Raw genomic sequence first — 19,905 nt, 5'->3', positions numbered from 1 at the left:
ACCTGTTCAGATTTCATGATATGGTGAACAACGGATAGTTGAACGAAGCCGTAAGTCTGTGGGGGTAAGAGAACCTCTCCTGCATTCTGTGTTCATAACCATTTATAAATAATGATTGAAACTTGAACAGTTTATAATTTATTTGTATGTATTTATATATGGGCTTTAATCTGGTTTTGTTTGCGGGAAAAAATTGTAAAAGGAAGCATGTAAAACTTAGGCATTGTCTGTCAGAATACTACTGCTTAGAAAATTTACAGGGGCTATGCGGTCATGGAGCCTTCGCTTCTGCAAGCCTTCACGTCAAAGAAATTCAAATGAATTGATTCTGTTTATATTCATTTTTAGTAGGGACACCTAGCTTTGCAAATTTTTGTACAAATAGCTTTGAATTTATTCAGAGATTTTAGTCTTTTAGTATGAGATTTAGATTTTCGTTTCGTCTTAAAACAAATCGCGTTGATAGGCTCGCTGGTTTTTATTTTGGGTACTTTTCCAGCTGAAGTAGGTTACGAACCCAAGGTCGAGGCTTTAGGAATTAAGGCTAGGCAGGTAGCTTCTTAGGGACTAAAACAAAACAAACTAAAAACAAATCCTCTCAATCAAAATAATATAAAATCAATTTTTCATTTAATAAATGCCTTAAAATCTATTCTGTTGTTTTAATAATATGCCTCTCTCTCTCTAAAGAACCTGAGTTGCTACTCTTCACAGTGTAGAGTCCTACCACTTGATCACAAGCCTGGCCAATTTAGTTTGTAAGATAAGCCACACATGCATGGAGCCTGGTCCTGATAAGGTTAGATTTAGGATCTTCAATTATGGTAAGTATTCAATTTAGGGAAACTTTCAAGTGTTTTAATTTAGAGGTGAATGTTGGGGTATTTTTGGGCCGTCATCGTCTAGATAAGTAGAGTTCAGGCTGGGGTTCATTTCAGTTGGTGCCCGTGACCAAAATAAGGGGTTTTACCGGTGTTATATGGGTGTTATGATTAGGTTATTAGTATTATTGGGTCCTTGGCTTTATGTGATGTGTGGCTTCAGTTGTTGTACGTGTTAACGGAGAGAGAATGAGAGGTGTGTTATTGAAGCTATTGGGAAGGAGAAAAGTTAAATTTGACTATTTTGTACCTACTTGTTGATGACTTTAAACACATAACTTTTTCCTCACTTTACACTTTGTGTTAAGGGTGTATATGTAAATAGGTTTTGATACGTTTACACTATTATCTATGTCTAGTCTTAAGTTCTTTTTTAATTCCATATTTAAATTCTAATGTTATTTTGACTGTTTATATTTTTGTACGTCAGTTCGCAAAATAAACCCATCACAACTAGTCGACTGCCTGGTTTATTGATTATTTTCCACTTTAGCTATCGAAATTCCCTCTACTTTACTTGTCTGTCTTCTTCATTTTGGTCCTTCTCCCTCACTTATGATCTTGCGATCTAAAACCAAGCAGTCGGCTAAAAGCGCTAAAATGACGCGCTCGGAAACGGGTACCCCTGCCACGGGTAGGCTCGGCCAGTCCAAAAAGTTGGATCACGGTGCGGCCGACGCCACCGTACCACCCGCGGCTTCCGACCCGCAAATCCCCGGGACGTCTCGCGAGTGCCTCACAACCGGCACCAGCGCCGAACAAGTTAATGTTCCCCTCAGTTGCAGGTCTCGCGCTTCGGGCTCTACGCGATCATCGGCCACGATTAGGGCACGACGATTGACCGCGGAGGCCCACTTGGCCCGCAAGAGCATAGAAAGGGAACAAGAGCTCTTTCAACGCGAACGGGAACTCCTTGAGCAGGTTAAACAGGTAGAACAGCTTGAACTTGAAGCGAAAATAGCCGCCTTAGAAGCCGAGGAGCGTTCCAATCACACGGTTAGTAATGCATATTCTCGTACAGCATCTTGGGTTCGTGACGTAAATCAGGAAAGGCAACCCGTAGACACACGGGCCGAAGTGGGTGTAACTATTCCGCCACATATAGCGGTAGTTACCACCATGACCGCCGATCCCCCTATAAATTTACGGCCAGAACCTACTGTAGAGTGTAATGTAGTAAATAACCGTATTAATTCACCCTTATTGCGTGAAGACGTCAAACGTCAAAACGGCCACGATAATGCACTGATTGATTTTAACAATGATCATGTAAATGAAGAGTGCCGCCGTCAAGATCAAACCGAGCCAATAACCGGCTCTGCCACGCTTTTACAAGCTATTGCCGATACGGCTGCCGCAGCTAAAGCGCTCGCCGCACGAGACGTGCCAAGAAAAGCTAAAATTGAGCTTCCAACTTTCTATGGCAACTCGTCACAATGGCTTCAATTTAAATACTTATTTGATAGTACTAAAACTTCTTATTCCCCCGCAGAAAATACGGCGCGTCTACATAACGCACTCCGCGGGCCCGCCCGGGAGGCCGTCGCCTCTTTACTCAACACCGCGGCAGCTTCCGAAGATATCATGGCAGCACTCGAACGTACATTTGCTTGTCCCGAAATGATTGTCTTCGGCGAAGTTCAGATTTTGAAAACGCTGCCTCGGCTCGGGCCTGACCTAAAGGAGATAGGTATTTTCGCTAATAAGGTACGCAATTCTTTGTCTACTATGAAATTACTCGGCCTACGAGAATATTTACAATCGCCGGAGCTGTTTCATAATATTCTAGGAAAATTTAACCCTTTAATGAAAATGAGATGGTCTGATTATGCGTCAGATTTGTCAGAAACGTCAAACCATCTCAAGTCAAAGTTAGAACTTTTATCTGACTTTCTAACACGCGAACACGAACGCTATATTAAATTCGCTTTATCGCCAGAAGTAGGGCTTTCTATGTCTATACCGCAACAATCACGAGTACATTTTCCAATGAATAAACCATTTAAACGTGAAAATATACATTCCGTCACTCATGACAAAAATAAAACGATTGGTAAGATAGAGTGTGTTTATTGTAAAAAATCCCACAATATAAAAAAATGTACTGAATTTACGTCGTTATCTGTTGACGATAGGTGGCGTTGGTTACGTGAACACAAAGTTTGTTATAAATGTCTAAAAGACAACTCACACCTATGGAAATTATGCAAAAGCAACCCTTGCGGGGTCGATGGTTGTACTTTTCGACACAACCCTCTTTTGCACGGCAGGCAGGAAACGTTTACATCACCGCCTCCACCCGATACACGGATTAATAACATCATTTGCGTTCCTGCGGCTGAAAGTGGTACCCAGCATTCGTCGAGTTCCTCGCCAGCCGATAATAAGGTGTCAGACAATAATGTGATTGTGTCTAATATAGGTATATCGTGTAACCAACATAAAACGTCTAATGAAATATGTTCAAATATTACAATGTTGAAGGTTTTACCAGTGACACTGTCAGGGCCAAATGGCAGCTATGAAACCTTCGCGTTTCTCGATGATGGCAGTACTGCGACTATGATCGATTGTAAAGTGGCTGCTCGCATAGGTTTAATAGGGCCTGAAGAGATCATAACTGTCAATGGTATCATGGGTTTACAAACAACTACAAAGGTAAGGTACGTTGACTTTTACATAAGAGGTAAATATGAATCTGACATCCATTTGGTAAATCGTGCTAAGGCTGTACAATCGTTAGGCTTGAACGAACAAACTCTATCTAGAGAGACTATTGAATCTTATGCTCACTTAAAAGACCTAGCCGAATACTTGACATATGCTGACGCTACACCAACCGTACTTATTGGTGCTGAGCATTGGCATCTGTCAATATGTCGCGAGGTTTGTGAAGGCAGACGTAACGAGCCCGCCGCTTGTCGCACTTTGCTTGGGTGGACTTTGTATGGACCAACGAGTAGCAAAACCAAGCCAGTCGAGTTCGTCAACCATTGTCAGTTAGACCGCACTGAACCTTCTGAAAATGAACGCCTGGAGTCACTGATAAAGGAGCAATACAAACTCGACTCGCTCGGTATCTCTAAGCGCGAGACTCTATTTAGCAAGCTAGACTCCCGTGCCGTCGAGATTCTTGATGCTACCACCACACGCTTACCGACCGGTAGATATGAAGTAGGTCTTCCGTGGCGTGACAACATACAGTGTGTTCCCGATAGCTACCCGCAAGCTTTATCAAGATTTCTAAGCCTCGAAAGGCGAATGATTCGTGAGCCCGCCTTCGCTGACGCGTATAAAAAGTTTATTGATAACATGATTGCCAAAAATTACGCTGAAGAGTGCAATCCCGGCACTTATTATAATCATCTTATCACTAAAAGCGTCAACACCAGCATTGATCTCAAACGCGATACCACTTTAAGCGATTATTCAAATAAAATTCACACCTTATCTGATAACTTACAACCTAGTACAGTCAGTCCGAATAAAGCAGAAACAAATTTTGACATTGAGCTGTCAAGTGTGAATAACAATAAAAATAAATTAAAAACCGAATCTGAACCTAATAAAAGTGACATTAACGCAAGAATAAGGTGGTATTTGCCTCATTTTGGCGTGTACCATCCACAAAAACGTAAACTTCGTGTTGTCCACGACGCAGCCGCGACTAATCAGGGTGTTTCATTAAACTCGTTGCTGCATCAAGGACCTGATCTTTTAGAAAATTTATTAGGTATTTTATTTCGGTTCAGAGAGGGCGCTGTTGCCATAACAGCTGATATTAAGGAAATGTTTCCTCAAATAAAAATCCGTGAACAAGATCGTGACGCACTACGTTTTTTATGGCGCGACGTTCAGTCAAGGAAAACAACGCCTCTAAAAGAATATCGGATGACAGCTGTCATTTTTGGAGCATCGTCCAGTCCTTTTACTGCGTTGTACATTAAACATAAAAACGCTATGTCTCACCAAGATTCGTATCCAGCGGCAGCCAACGCAAGTATCCATAGTTCTTATATGGACGATTTCCTGGATAGCCTGGACGATGTTGACGAAGCTGCACAGATGGCATCCGATGTTGTGACTATTCATCGTAACGCATGTTTCGAAATGTGTGGCTGGATTTCTAACGATCAAGGAGCATTGCGTCTTGTACCGACTGAACTGCGCGCCGCCCAGCCTAGTGAGATGTCACTTGGTAGTGAGTCAAGTAGCGTCAGAGCCTTAGGTGTTTCATGGGATCCTATATCAGACACTATCGGATTTAGGACCGGTTTAGAAGGTCTCATACTACAGGGCAGTTTTAATAAACGCAAAGTGTTGTCCCACCTCATGAAAGTATACGACCCACTAGGTTTGTTGGGCCCAATAGTGGTCAAAGGGCGTATACTGCTTCAGGAGGCGTGGAGATCCAATATTGACTGGGACACACCATTTCCACCATCACAGATTTTAAAGTGGAACGAGTGGTTTAAGGAACTGTCTGACGTATCTACAATTAGGATTCCACGATGGTACGCCAAGCTCAATGGAGAACCTCTACACAGGGAGCTACACATTTTCGCGGACGCAAGCGAGCTTGCCTTTGCCACCGTCGCTTATTGGCGCTTATTGTATGCAGATGGTACAGTCAAGCTCGCACTCATCACCAGTAAGACGAGAGTCTCACCTTTGAAGCCCACTTCAATTCCTCGTCTAGAATTGCAGGGCGCTTTGATAGCTTCTCGCCTTGCTGTCACTATTAAAGAGTTTCATAAGAAAAAACCTTTACGAACTTTCTTGTGGACAGATTCAAGAACTGTCCTCGGTTGGCTCAGAAGTGACGCACGAACGTACAAACCCTTTGTGGCCCATCGCGTAGGAGAAATTACAGAAAATACGCGCGTGCAAGATTGGAAATGGGTCCCAACTGATTTGAACGTTGCGGACGATGCCACTAGGATTAAGCCGCTTCATCTTAATCCAAACCACCGATGGTTTACAGGTCCCTCGTTCCTCCTCGATCCTCCGGAGAATTGGCCTGTTGAACCAGCTGGTCAGCCTATAGTCCAGGAAGAGCGGAAGCAGACGTCTGGACTTGTGGTTGGTCATCTGACAATTACCGCGGATTTCAGTCGTTTTAGTGACTGGCTACGATTACTTCGTGCTACTGCTCGCGTTTTGCAAGCTGCGTCTAAATTTCGCTCGGTTTTAGATCGCGTAGGTCGCGTTGCTCCTAGCACCGATGTTAGGCTTCGTCAACGTACGAATACACCTACGTCCACCACTCTAATCCCCCTGACAGCGGAACTTATGGAAGCCGCAGAAAGGCACGTCCTGAAGAAAGTACAGTCTGAATCATTTAGTGACGAAATCCCAATAATAGAACGTGGAGAATTGATACCAAAGAGTAGTCGCCTGGCGAAGCTTTCTCCCAGAATGGGGCCAGACAACTTGTTGCACCTAGCTGGCAGAATCGTTGCCGTAGAAGACGTCGGTTCCGAGATCAAGTTTCCAATCATTCTAGATGGACGACACCCAGTAGTGCGCTTATTGGTCAATTTCTACCATCGCAAGGCTGGACATGCAAACAATGAAATGGTGGTCAATGAGGTTCGACAAAAATATTGGCTTCTTCATCTGCGCAGTACTGTTCGAAGCGTCACCAGCAAATGTTTGTTCTGTCGCATCAAAAGAGCAAAGCCAATGAATCCGATGACCGGTAACCTTCCTCCTCAGCGGCTTGCCCACCACCGCCGCCCATTCACGTACACTGGCTTGGATTATTTCGGCCCGTTAAATACCAAGATCGGTCGAAGACAAGAGAAACGTTATGTGGCCCTGTACACCTGCATGACATCCAGAGCCGTTCACCTGGAGCTTGTACATTCCCTTTCTGCTGACTCCGCAATAATGAGCCTGCGACGGTTTATTGCTAGAAGAGGTGCTCCCAATACTGTATATTCTGACAACGGTACATGTTTTGTTGGTGCAGACCGAATTCTACGCGAATTTTATCAGCACGAGGTCTACGATTTTGCTGCCAATAGAGGAATAAAGTGGAGCTTTATCCCTGCCGCTGCTCCTTTTTTCGGCGGATGCTGGGAGAGACTGATTCGCACCGTCAAAGTCGCGCTGAATGCCACATTACGAGAAAGAGAACCTAATCCCGAAGTCCTAGTAACTCTCCTTCTAGAAGCTGAGGCAATTGTAAATTCTCGACCTCTGACCCATGTCCCTATTGGCCCTGAAGACCAGGAAACCCTAACGCCCTTCCACTTTCTAATTGGCTCATCTTCTAACCAGGTTCTGCCTGCAACCCTTGACGACCGAGACCTTTTAAGACGTGCTGACTGGAGGAAGGCGTTGAGATTGGCCGACCACTTTTGGAACCGATGGGTAAAAGAAATTCTGCCAACCATGCAACCTCGCCAGATAGCGGAGAACAGAGAGCACGACTTGACTGTTGGCGACTTAGTCATCATTGTAGACCAGAACCTACCCCGAGGAACCTGGCCACGCGGCCGCGTCGTTGCTACATTCCCTGGCAGAGACGGAGTGGTCAGGGTGGTGGACGTAGCCACATCAGGTGGAATTCTTCGTCGACCTTCTAAAAAATTGGTCAGATTAGAGGCATAAAGTCTCAGTTTATATCTAGTCTGGCTAGTTTTGTGTGCTTTCGCACACAAGGGGGTGGGATGTTAAGGGTGTATATGTAAATAGGTTTTGATACGTTTACACTATTATCTATGTCTAGTCTTAAGTTCTTTTTTAATTCCATATTTAAATTCTAATGTTATTTTGACTGTTTATATTTTTGTACGTCAGTTCGCAAAATAAACCCATCACAACTAGTCGACTGCCTGGTTTATTGATTATTTTCCACTTTAGCTATCGAAATTCCCTCTACTTTACTTGTCTGTCTTCTTCACTTTGCACAGCACTTAACTAGCACTGCATTTCCATTTAGTCAGTATAATTACTTTCACTCACGATTTGTACGATATTTAAGAGTTTATTTACTATTAAACTAAACAAAAAACAACTTTGCAATCGAATGCAATTTAGCGGTAAAAATGACAACTGATTTTTTTAGGTTAAAATTCGTTCATGTATCAATTATTTTTTGCAATTGAAAGTATTAGCATTTTCAGTTTAAATAACTTAAAGGAATTAACTACTTAAAGCGATATTCATTTATTTAGATACACACATTATATCCGTTTTACATTCAATTTCTATACAAGCGGGGATTTTGAAAAAAAAAAAACAGGATTACAATACGGTCTAGCGAGCTGATAATTGCCTTAAATTTGCTCCAATTTATAGGGGTCTGCATTGGAAACATAATGCCATTTTATGGGCTACATTGGCCATTCAAACTTCACATTTATTTATGCTTTACATCAATGAGCCTTGCTCATTGATGCGAGCTTCTGTGCAGCCCTCTATGCTTCATGAATGATCTCTAAATTATATCTAAACTAAGTTGGTTATATCAAAATTTGTTCAGTCGTATTTAGGATACTCATGAACATGTCTATGGGCAGATAAATATATTGGGAACCACGTTTCATACTGGGTAATGATAATTTTGTGAATTAGTCTTGAGCTTTATATATTTGGCAAAAAAATAAGTGATTGTTATCACATTTGCCACATTTTATTCTGTTATTCTGTAAAATCTAGATACATAATGTGGAAGTAATACATAGGATGAAAAAGTTAAAAGAAAGGGCTTTGATTATTATAGAAAAATATCAGTCAGTTATCAAGGCTAGCACACAAAATTATAATGTATAGGGTATGGAATAATGTAAAATATCGTTTTTATTGATGTTCAGAAAACAAATTTCAGTCACATATTACAGACATCATTAATTGCTTAACATATAAAATAAATTCTTCTTTAGTAGTCTGTAGATTTGACATTTTGTAGTAGTATCGAGTCAGTAGACCTTAGGCTGGTCATACTGGAACAGACGAGTTTGCTCCTTTGCAGCCTTGTTGATCAATACATTCTGAAATCAGAAAAATAAATTAAATTAATGTTTATTGCTTGAGTTAATTGGTCTCAGTATCTGGTTAACAGTTGACATAAAACTAGAGTAATAAGTTTGGAAATAAAGATTTCAAATATACAGTTTATAGGGGGAATTCAGTTAGTAATTTTCTGCCATTTCCTGGTTATATACATAGCATAAGGGCAGTTATTTACTAGTTCAAATTTAGTCATTACAAAAAAATGTAAGAATGTATGTATGCATGTTAGGTTCAGTTAGATTTAATAGCATTGATAGAGCATACAGTCATACATGCTTACTTTTAATAACTTAAATTTATATAAATAAAAACTGTTTAATACCCTTTTGGATTACATCGAACTTGAGTTCTGAACATTCTAGTTATGATATTAGTATTCTTCTTTGAGATAAGTCATTTTATTCATCTTCATTTCTGTCGCTGCGTTTGTTCTGACTTGAAACACAGGTGTGTTGCGTCATTGATAAGCGTTTGTTAGCATTTTATTTCACAGATTGTTGTTATTGTTGTCCTATGGAGCTTCATTGATACGGCGGACCTTTGTGAGACAGCACCATCCTCCTCCTCTCCTCACTCCTACCTAGCGTTTCGCATCCCTCCAACTCAGATCAGCTGTTTGTAGCTCAGGCGTCGACAATACCTTGCCAAGTTTCACAGGACTTTTGTTTAAATGGTTTGGATCAGGAAGATGTGGAGAGTCAACCTTGATGATATGTTGGCGTAGCTTGAAGGGCTAAAATCTTAGTCACTTTCCACGTTTTGTAGATATAAGATAGGACAGATTTACAATGGGTTGAAGAAGGAAAGCAGTCACGTGACAACGGACAGGATTTATGGAGCAGGAGCAGCGCAACATTCTCTTTATCTTTCAGTAGATGTATCTATCCATTCTAGGTTGCTTCAATTATTTTAGATTGTGTTCCTGCCGCACTGCATCAGCTGTATTGTTGTAGTTGCTTCATTATATAGGACTACATGTTTGACTTCTGTATTGAAGCAAAAAGGTGTTGTTAGCTTGATGTTGTTGGAGCGAAGAGAGAGGTGTTGTCAGCACAAAGTTGTTGGCGTGTTGATAGAGGGTGTTGACGGCTTGATATCATTAGCGCAGAACAGGATCTCCAAAATGATTTCTAGATTGAAAGCTTGAGACGCCGGCGAATGGATGTTCTATCAGCTTTTGTTGATCTGAAATTATGTAGTAAAATAAATGATCAAGGTGTTTTAAAAAGGTACAAGATCAAAGAGTTTAGTGTAAGTATTTTATATCACGGGGTAACAGTCCATATAACAGAATAGGGTAATGAGGTTTAATAAAATAATGAACAATAGAGTTCATCTTGTCATACTAAAATAACGTTTGATTTTCAACAGCTTGGTTTTGGTACAATTTTATTGTCTTTTTTTAGATATATATGGATGTTTTCTTTTGTAACATTTGACATCATGAAGTTTTCTTGACTCAGAAATCACTTATTTACAAGAGGTATAGATAGTTTTGTACTTACAACAAATTAATTCCATTTGTTCCATACTAAGCTGATTGAAGCACAATTTAGATACACACATCTTTAGTGGATCAAGTTTTCATAGGTTGTTGCATAACCTGAAAAACAAAACAAGTTTATAAAATCAAAAGTATGAGTGTTAGAAATAAAATAAAGCTTGTTTATTAAGGGTTAAACAGTTAATATATTTACAATAACTCGGTTTAGATAATGTTTTACAATTAAAAACAATACGTACCGGTAATTTTCACAACCTTGATTTTGTAGTCATTTTAACTTCTTGGACTGCATTTTGTAATTATTATCCTAGTAAAATAGATACTATTTCCTTCATTGTTTGCTGCAAAATCGTATTGTAGTCATGTAAATAATATTTGAATCTGGAATCAAAACAAAAACCAATCATTGGAGGTTAGGAACAACGTACATAATTTCATACAACTATTTATACGGCTTTATTAAAAATTAAGCAATATTCAATCTCTAAAATGTATACTCACTTGTTTTTCTCAAACGTTTTAACATTTTAAACAAATATTAATTCAAACAGAAACTTTTTATTTCTCCATTACGACATTTGACATTTGTATGAGTGGACATAATTTTCTAGCGGTAATATCACCACGATACGTAAATCAAAATTAGATTCGGTAGTATGCTCTCACGTCTCTTTCTTCAGTACCATAAAAGAAAGGGACACACTGAAGTCAATACAATCTCAAATTGACGTTTTAAAGTGGCGAAAATGGAATAGGAAACGTACCATAGATAACAAGATACAAAATGGCGTTGAAACGTTTGCGTTTTGTTTCACGTTTGCGTTTTGTTTCGTTATGTTGGATTAAAGGGCTCTACAGTTCTTACATCAAATTGCGTGCGGTTTTATATTATTAATGTTCGAGTGGTGTGTTATATAGTGTTTAAGTGGCGAAAAAATAAATAAAAGAAAAATAAACAATAAAGGAAATTTATATAGCAGTCCATAGAAGAAGAAAAATCATAAAGGGAGAATTTATTGCGAAGAGAAATGTAAATCATAACAAAGCAAAATTGTTGCAGTCAAAAATGAATACTAATCACTGTCATGCTTATGTATGCAAGAAAGAGACATGTATAGAGGGAGAAAGAGAAGAAGGATTCTTAGAACGCTATTGGAAACAATAATTGAATTTGACACAAAGATTGTAGGAGAATAAACATGGGACAAGGAAAACTCTATCTCATAATAATGTTGGCGTCTGTTCAAGATTTCGTGGTGTATAATAAGTGTGAAAAATAAGTGCGATTTTGTATTTGTTTCTATCTCCTTCTAACAAAGACCATTTTGTAATTAATAGATAAGGAAAAATTACGTGAAGAGTGTTTATCACATCAATTCTAAAAATGTATTGTAACAAAAGTGTAGTGATAATAGTGGTAATAGTGAGTGATAGTGATTAAGATTCGTTCGCGAGTGTGAGTGTATAAGTGTGTGGGTGTGTGTGTTCATGTTCATTTCTATTTAGTGTAAAATATTAAAGTGTGTTTGAAAATGTGCATATAAAAAAAATATTATCAAGATTTTTACGTCGTAACGTCTATAGAGGCTTTTAAGACAATTAGACAAATGGAAACTTGATTGGAGCTTAACCGACCAATGACGAGATATGAAGATCTAGACTCTATGGTAGGCTCTCTGGATACCTTTTAACTTATAAAATTAATTTGTGAAACAAGAAAGAAATGAGACATAAGTTTGGATTTTTTATGAGCAATGCATAATAACGATTAAATCAGAGCAAAATGAAGAAGCGAAGGAAAAGAGCAATGACTTTGAGAATATTTTACTACAAGGACTAAGTGAGTCAAGCGAGCAAAGCGAACATGCCATGACAGGGCCGGCAGAACGCCAGAACCGACCTTTTATATAAATGGAATGGCTTTCCATTGTGGTACAGTTTAACCGGACTAGAAATGGAAATGAAATAGAAATTATGTATCTCCTCGGGAGCCACATAGGCCAGAGCTCCAGGAGGAAGGTCATCTTGGAGAGCCTCAGGGGCTTGAGCTTCCGGAGGAACTTCTTTGGCAGAGATATATTTATAAGTAAATTGCACAAGTAGAGATGGCGGGAAAATTTAGAAAAAGGCGCGACAGATTTTGAAAGTAAAATTGATTGTCTATGAAAAAAAAAAAGAGAGACTTTTCTTTTATAACATCTATTAAATATTTTGTTTATACTGGGTCAAACAAATCTTGTCAGTAAAAAAGGAACAAGGAAACTATACTCATCCTTTTATTTTGAGAGTTGGTACTAGAGTTGAACAGGGATAGCATGATTTTGAAATCAAACAGACTTTAGACACATTAAAATTTTTATTTTTATTACTTTAAGTTGATTTAGTTTTAATGTATATAGTTAGTTAACATTGTTAAATTATAAAATAGTCGTCAGAAGAACAATAAACTTATAAAAAATTTTTGCAAAGGATGACTAATAAAAAAAAAAAACGATCAATATCTATAAACGTTTTAAGGGAATTTTATTATAATGACCGATTAAAAAGTTTAATTTGTAGACTAAACAATAAAAATTGTATTACAAAAGAAATTCAATAGAGTTCCACAATGATTGCTGAAGTACTGCACAGTTTGTGCGATTATAAAGTACTATCGAACCATCGGACCAGTATGTTGTAAATTTTATCTTCATACGCTTTCGGAATACAAACTAATAAATTGAAGACAGCCTGGGATTTAAAACAGTTCAATTTAAAGGAAGAAAAGAAAGTCAGGTGTTAACCCTTATCTTGGCATCGTAACACCCGTGATACATGGAACTTAAAAAAATCTAGCAGGTTCACTTTATTACCTAACACAATAATTCTGCCATCAATATGTCGAGCTACCCTCCTTACTTATAGAAAAAAATAATTGACACGAGTGTCATTGTAAATTAATTAGTAATAATCAACATGGCGCCACGGAAACAATAGATTTCGGTTCGTACTGGAAGTTTTGCATTTATTTCTTATGTTAGTATATATTTTTCCATAATCTACATTTTGATATCTTTACTGTCTCTTAGTGCATACATATTTACAATGCCTTCGAATTTAAAAACATTTAATACACAGAACCTTACATGAAACTGTTATGTATTATATTTGATACACTGCCAAGAACTCAGAAATGTACATATCGAAAGGATTGTATTACATTTAATACATTGCCAAGTTATCGTCAAAATATCTTTACATGATTTTTTATTTTTTTTATTTTTGTGGGGTTACAAAACATGCTTCAATTATTTAATATTAGTTGTCGTATTATTTAGTTATTAAACTTTGATTTTTTTAAGTACTAGATGTTATTTAACTATATATTCGTACGCTGTAGCATTATTGCTACGCCGTAGCCCGTAGCACGGAAAAATATGTGTATGGCAAAAAATGGCCCCAAAGTAAAAAAAAAATATTTTTTATTTATTTTAATTATTTGTTTACTTTTCATATTTTACTCAACTTTATGCTGACGACTTTTTTGAAACTTTACGGGATCTAATTTTCCGCCCATGTGATCAGGTATTCGTAGATATAATTCATTTTTATAGGTTTAATAGTCATCTGATGCTTTAGATTGCGTTTAATTAGCAGTAAATGCTAATTTCTGTTGCATTACAAGTTTTATTTTTATTAAAATCTTCATTTTTCTTCTAAAAAGTAGGTAACTATTTTGTCGAGTTATTGGCATTGTATCAAATATGATACATATGATTTTCCGAAACTGGAAAATCCTGGATTTTTTTTTCTTATTTTTTAATAGTCTAGTATGTTCAATAGGTGACAAAAAACTAAAAAAATGTTTATTTTTAAGATATTTTGAGCCTTGCCAAGATAAGGGTTAAGGGCTAATATTATATTCAGAACGGACCTCATTAAAATATAGTAGCACATTTGTTCTAGCTATAAGGAATTGGAAATGATATGGAAGTGGGAAGATCTAGCAATTACAGAACACATAGCCTGAAGAAATAAAATAATAAAGGGAGTGTTCATTAATAAAGGGAGTTTATACTAGACGGGAGTCTACTATGTAGAGTTGTTTAAGTTGTGTACAGAACTGTAAACTTTATGTAGTAAAACTTTTGTTATAGTATGGGTTCGAATCCTAGTGAAGTATTTATTTATGTGTAGAACACAATATTTATTCTTGAGTTGTGGTGTGATAAGATAATATGTGGTGTTGAACTGAGATAGGACAATAATGGGTTTATTGGTACTTATTAGCATAATGTGTGTAATTAAGGTTGTTGTGGGCTTGTCCTGATTTGGTTTTATATATTCATTTATAAGTAATCTGGTTCAGTTTGGCTGGTTGCGAATCATGTATCATTTATTAAGTATTGTAAATGCATTACTGATACATACCAGTGTTTCAATACTATTCAGTAAGCAAATTGGAGAATTTCAAAGAGCTACAAGTTCATGTGATTTGCAAACAGTCATGTACATTTTAAATTGTAGGAGTTTGGAAATGTTGTTGTGGGTGTATGTTTTGAATACTTGGTATGAAATTTATAGGGTCAGTCCTTGGGTGTTTATGAAAATAAATCATCTTTGGTCCCCGTACACTTGTGTAACGAAGTGCTGGAGTTGAGGAATATTTTGATTGTAATAATCTTGTGATTCTTGCAAAACAATTATTGGCCTCCATGCATGGGATGAGAAATCTGGGTGTTATCCATTTGCCATTACAAACAGGTTTTGTTTCGGAGTCAATGGAAGCATACAGACTATTTGATGATTTGACTATAGTCCTTGTTTTTCATAGATAACCTAACTTTATTGAGTTTTTACCTTGGTGGAACTCGGTATGGTGGACAGCAATGTGTATATTCTAGCATGATTATACTTGGAAGCAGGCCGTGATGCAAATGCTTGGTTTATAAGTTATTTTATAATTGCTTAAGTTCATTGCGTGATTAAAATACTTTAACGCATATAGGACTTAGTTCGAAAAATTTTGGCTCATTTTATCAGTAAGAATTCTGGCGTAACTCACAATAGCATTTTGTAAAAAGATTGTAGGGTGTATAAAAGTATTTTGTTAATAAATTAATCTGAGTTATTTTAAAAGATTTTTATGAGCTTTACTCACTTTAGGAATTATATCTATTAAATATTGTTATTTAAGAAATAGAAAATACTTCGGGTTCAGAAAGCTCGTGTAGTCGATTTCCTTTTATTTAAATATTTCATTTAAACGAGTTTTCAGACGCGAGTATTGCGTAAATGCGATATTGTAATGATTGTATTGTGGGGTTTTGCGGGACTTAAATATTAAAGGGTGGTTATTACAATGGTAATTAGAAAAAAAAAAACGTAGTTAATTACGGATTCTTTTAAAAATAATTTTTCTGAGAGTTATAAATTAAATGGAATTTTTTGTGTTTAGGAAATTTTATTTACTCTGATCATGTTTTTAATGATTTTGGGTTTTTGAACAGAACCGTGTGTTAGACAACGAAAGCGATGTATGCAAGATTCAAAGATGATTTTGTGAGTTGATGAATGTTGTCTGAAGCGATGAATGTAAATTGTTTGTGTAAATGAGATTCTGTTTAAGGACACAAAGTTCGAAAATATGGTCATCAAGGTTATGGATATTTCGAATATTTGAGCTTAGGGTCGGGGGGTCGGGGTTCGTGAAGGGATTACAACGATCATTATCAAGGAAATTTTGGTGTTAGGCTAGATTAAAAGATACCAGTTTTAGGTATATATCCTTGATAATGTGACACTCTACATGATGCAAATTTAATTACACACCTGTAATCAATCTCAGGGTAAATCAATGAAAGATATTTTGAACTTTCAAGTATTTATTAGTTGTTTTGCCTTAGATTGGATATGGACATCACGCCATGAAAGGTAATTCTGGTTGGATTGCGAAAGATTGCGAGCTGGTTATTGAATCATGGGAATATTATTGTGGGAGGTTATACATAATAAAAGGAATAGTCATTCTTGGAGAAGACTGCCTTGTCTCCTCGTCAGTCCGAACAACGTGGACGTGGTATCTGTATGTTAAGAAAAGTTAGCTTAAGGTTACCAGACGATTGGGCATAAGTAGTTTCTATTAGAGAATGTATTGATTCACAACCAGTGCACTTTATCCGAGAGTGGAAATTCTGGCCTCTTTATAATTTTGACTCATGAATTTAATTTAATCATTAAAGTTTGTAAATTTTTCGGGATTAACTGGTTATTACTGAGTAATGGTCATTTTTACAAATCACACTTGTATTTTTTTCTCTCTATTTGTTGATGCTATCAACTTTGTGATTGGTAGTTATTCAGATGGGGTGAAATTACATCTTGGTGGGAGAAATATCGATAACTTTATCATTTTGGGGTGCGAATTGTTTTCTGTTTATAGAACAGACGTTCTAATCACGTCAAACAACTTCGAAAGGGAGAACTGAAACGAGACAGATGACCTCTGTGCTCGTTCATCAAAGTTATGGGCATTTAGTTACATATAAAGATGTTTTTACATAGAAAGGAATTATTGGGAAAATAAATTTATTAATAAAAATGTTCTCTGTCATCATTAAACTAATTAATTATAAGCTTGATTGTATGTAGAGATGTTTTATATAAACTGTAAACATAAATAAATTGATAGAAAGATATATGGTTTACATAAGACATTGTAGACTTCACTTATGGCTAAGTATGACAATGTTAGTGTTCGCTTGATATAAAAAAAAAACTTAATTTTGTTAATTACTACAAAACTAGAGAACTGAGTACATAATTTCATTGTAAAATGAGTCATTATATGTGTATGGTACATAGGAATTTAATAATTAGTCGATCCATTAAAATAAATATTTTCAATATACATATATGGAATAAGCTAATAAATTGAAAAATGAGAACCTGTTCTTGCTAATAATTGTTAAAACTATAGAAGCATATCATGATTCATTTATGTAGAATGTAATTGAGTAAGGCATTGAAACTTTATAAGCTAAAATTTGCATACAATTCTTGAGTGTATTTATGTATGAATATAGACCAAGAAAATCTAATTTTGTATGCCATTGTGAGACCAGGAGGATTTGGAAGTATGAGAGTAGTGTATTCTAGTCAATTTATAAAGTATATTGTATATAAAAATGGGACATTTAAATAATAAAAGATCACATTTTTACTAGTACTAATGGAATTTTGCAAGGAAAATTCAGTTGTAAAAAAAAAACATGAAAATAGTGTTTGTATTGTTAAATAATGCCATAGAAAATTAGATTATAAGCTTAAGAATTAGTTTTAGCCATAAATAAGAGTGGAAATACTAAAAAACTCCACATAAACATGCAAATAAAATGTTAGATTGTTTTTGTCCATTACTTCAAAAGTATAGAGTTTTGATGGAAGAAATTTATTGAAAATCGTAGATAAAAAATAAATACATCCAATTTTGCTTAAAAAATCAATTGAAAACTAGCAATTTTTGTAAAAAGTAAGAAAAACAATTTTCATAGGAAAATTTGCAGTATACAGGGTCATTGAAAAATGGACCTTAATTTCATATATATAAAGTTCAAATTTGCTTGCACGCCTTAGCTAAAAAAAATGCATGTTGAGGTTGTTAGAAGAGTACAAAGATATTTTAGGCGACGATGGTGACGATGGTGACGAAGTCGACGATTGTAACCATGGTTACGAACAAAACAAAATAATACCAAAATTTAGGGGGTATAAATAGATGGGCCAAAAGCCTAGGAGATTCATTCAGTCTACAGCAGCCAAACCAAGAAGAGCTCCAGGAGAAGAACCAAGAAGAAGGAAGAGATCCAGAGAAGCCCCAGGGACCGAGGCGGAGCCCTAGCGGAGCCTGCGCAGCCCGGGACGCCAGCCACAGCAGACAGAAGTCCTTCAGCGGAGTCGAGTCGCCGAAGATCTACGGAGGCGCCTCTGGAGTCCAGAGGAGCCCTAGGACATCAGCTGAGCCCTAGCGGGCATTCTCCGAACAACTTCGGGCAACGGGAGCTGCTTGTAGAGCTACAAGGGCCAGGTAGCCGAGCATCAGAGCGGGGTCCAGGGAATCCTGAGCTACCCACTTCATAGAAGCCTTCAATTCTCCGGGTGAGTGTTTATAAATTCATAAAGTTGTGTTTTCTTTTAATTTGAAAAACTTAATACTGGTCTTTATTTTTAGAATATTTTGGCAATGCGAATTTTATTGTTTAAGTAGTAGTAGAAAAACACTTTATTGTACAAAAATCAAAACAAAACAAGTAAAATAACATTGATCATTTGTATAAAGGTGAACTTATCTCTTCCAAATAACTTTTGAGCAAATGAATTGTTTTCTATGATCTTCTTTAAAATAGAGTGATTTTAAATAAAAAAGCTTCAACTATGGCAATATGAAATTATGTGCTATTAAACATGGAAATTTTGATTCTAAAGAGATTTGATACTGAATTAATGAAAAATAATGTGCTTTTGCTCAAGGAAAATTGAGTGATTTATAAAATGTGAATAAAATTAGAATGAAGCCTTGTAAGAAGAATAAGGCCTGGCGTAAAAAAGTATGCCAAAAACCTGTTCAGATTTCATGATATGGTGAACAACGGATAGTTGAACGAAGCCGTAAGTCTGTGGGGGTAAGAGAACCTCTCCTGCATTCTGTGTTCATAACCATTTATAAATAATGATTGAAACTTGAACAGTTTATAATTTATTTGTATGTATTTATATATGGGCTTTAATCTGGTTTTGTTTGCGGGAAAAAATTGTAAAAGGAAGCATGTAAAACTTAGGCATTGTCTGTCAGAATACTACTGCTTAGAAAATTTACAGGGGCTATGCGGTCATGGAGCCTTCGCTTCTGCAAGCCTTCACGTCAAAGAAATTCAAATGAATTGATTCTGTTTATATTCATTTTTAGTAGGGACACCTAGCTTTGCAAATTTTTGTACAAATAGCTTTGAATTTATTCAGAGATTTTAGTCTTTTAGTATGAGATTTAGATTTTCGTTTCGTCTTAAAACAAATCGCGTTGATAGGCTCGCTGGTTTTTATTTTGGGTACTTTTCCAGCTGAAGTAGGTTACGAACCCAAGGTCGAGGCTTTAGGAATTAAGGCTAGGCAGGTAGCTTCTTAGGGACTAAAACAAAACAAACTAAAAACAAATCCTCTCAATCAAAATAATATAAAATCAATTTTTCATTTAATAAATGCCTTAAAATCTATTCTGTTGTTTTAATAATATGCCTCTCTCTCTCTAAAGAACCTGAGTTGCTACTCTTCACAGTGTAGAGTCCTACCACTTGATCACAAGCCTGGCCAATTTAGTTTGTAAGATAAGCCACACATGCATGGAGCCTGGTCCTGATAAGGTTAGATTTAGGATCTTCAATTATGGTAAGTATTCAATTTAGGGAAACTTTCAAGTGTTTTAATTTAGAGGTGAATGTTGGGGTATTTTTGGGCCGTCATCGT

At 36.7% G+C, this 19,905-nt stretch overlaps 2 protein-coding genes across 2 annotated transcripts in view; one reads left to right on the top strand and one right to left on the bottom strand.

Annotated features, from left to right (window-relative positions):
• The window catches only part of LOC134664562 (frataxin homolog, mitochondrial), a 180,504-nt gene that overhangs the window by 12,668 nt on the left and 147,931 nt on the right, over positions 1-19,905 (bottom strand). The gene's annotated exons all lie outside the window — the stretch shown is intronic.
• On the top strand, positions 1,482-18,413 carry LOC134664748 (uncharacterized). Its single transcript, XM_063521493.1, has 6 exons — positions 1,482-1,877; positions 2,374-2,481; positions 3,366-3,539; positions 3,882-4,044; positions 4,855-7,481; positions 18,201-18,413. The coding sequence occupies exons 1-6, from the start codon at positions 1,482-1,484 to the stop codon at positions 18,411-18,413; spliced, it is 3,681 nt and encodes a 1,226-aa protein (XP_063377563.1).

This window comes from Cydia fagiglandana, chromosome 5, assembly GCF_963556715.1.
Source record: "Cydia fagiglandana chromosome 5, ilCydFagi1.1, whole genome shotgun sequence".
Classification (NCBI taxonomy): domain Eukaryota; kingdom Metazoa; phylum Arthropoda; class Insecta; order Lepidoptera; family Tortricidae; genus Cydia; species Cydia fagiglandana.
The sequence above is the reverse complement of the archived record's forward strand: the minus strand, read 5'-3'. Positions and strand labels throughout refer to the sequence as shown.

What these genes read in the sequence shown, in the direction of transcription:
- LOC134664748 (XM_063521493.1), top strand. Translation starts at nt 1,482, where the DNA reads ATGACGCGCTCGGAAACGGGTACCCCTGCCACGGGTAGGCTCGGCCAG. An exon ending in AGGAGCGTTCCAATCACACG is followed by an intron (nt 1,878 to 2,373) that starts GTTAGTAATGCA and finishes ATTCCCCCGCAG; the next exon opens with AAAATACGGCGCGTCTACAT. An exon ending in GTCGACCTTCTAAAAAATTG is followed by an intron (nt 7,482 to 18,200) that starts GTCAGATTAGAG and finishes TTCAGTCTACAG; the next exon opens with CAGCCAAACCAAGAAGAGCT.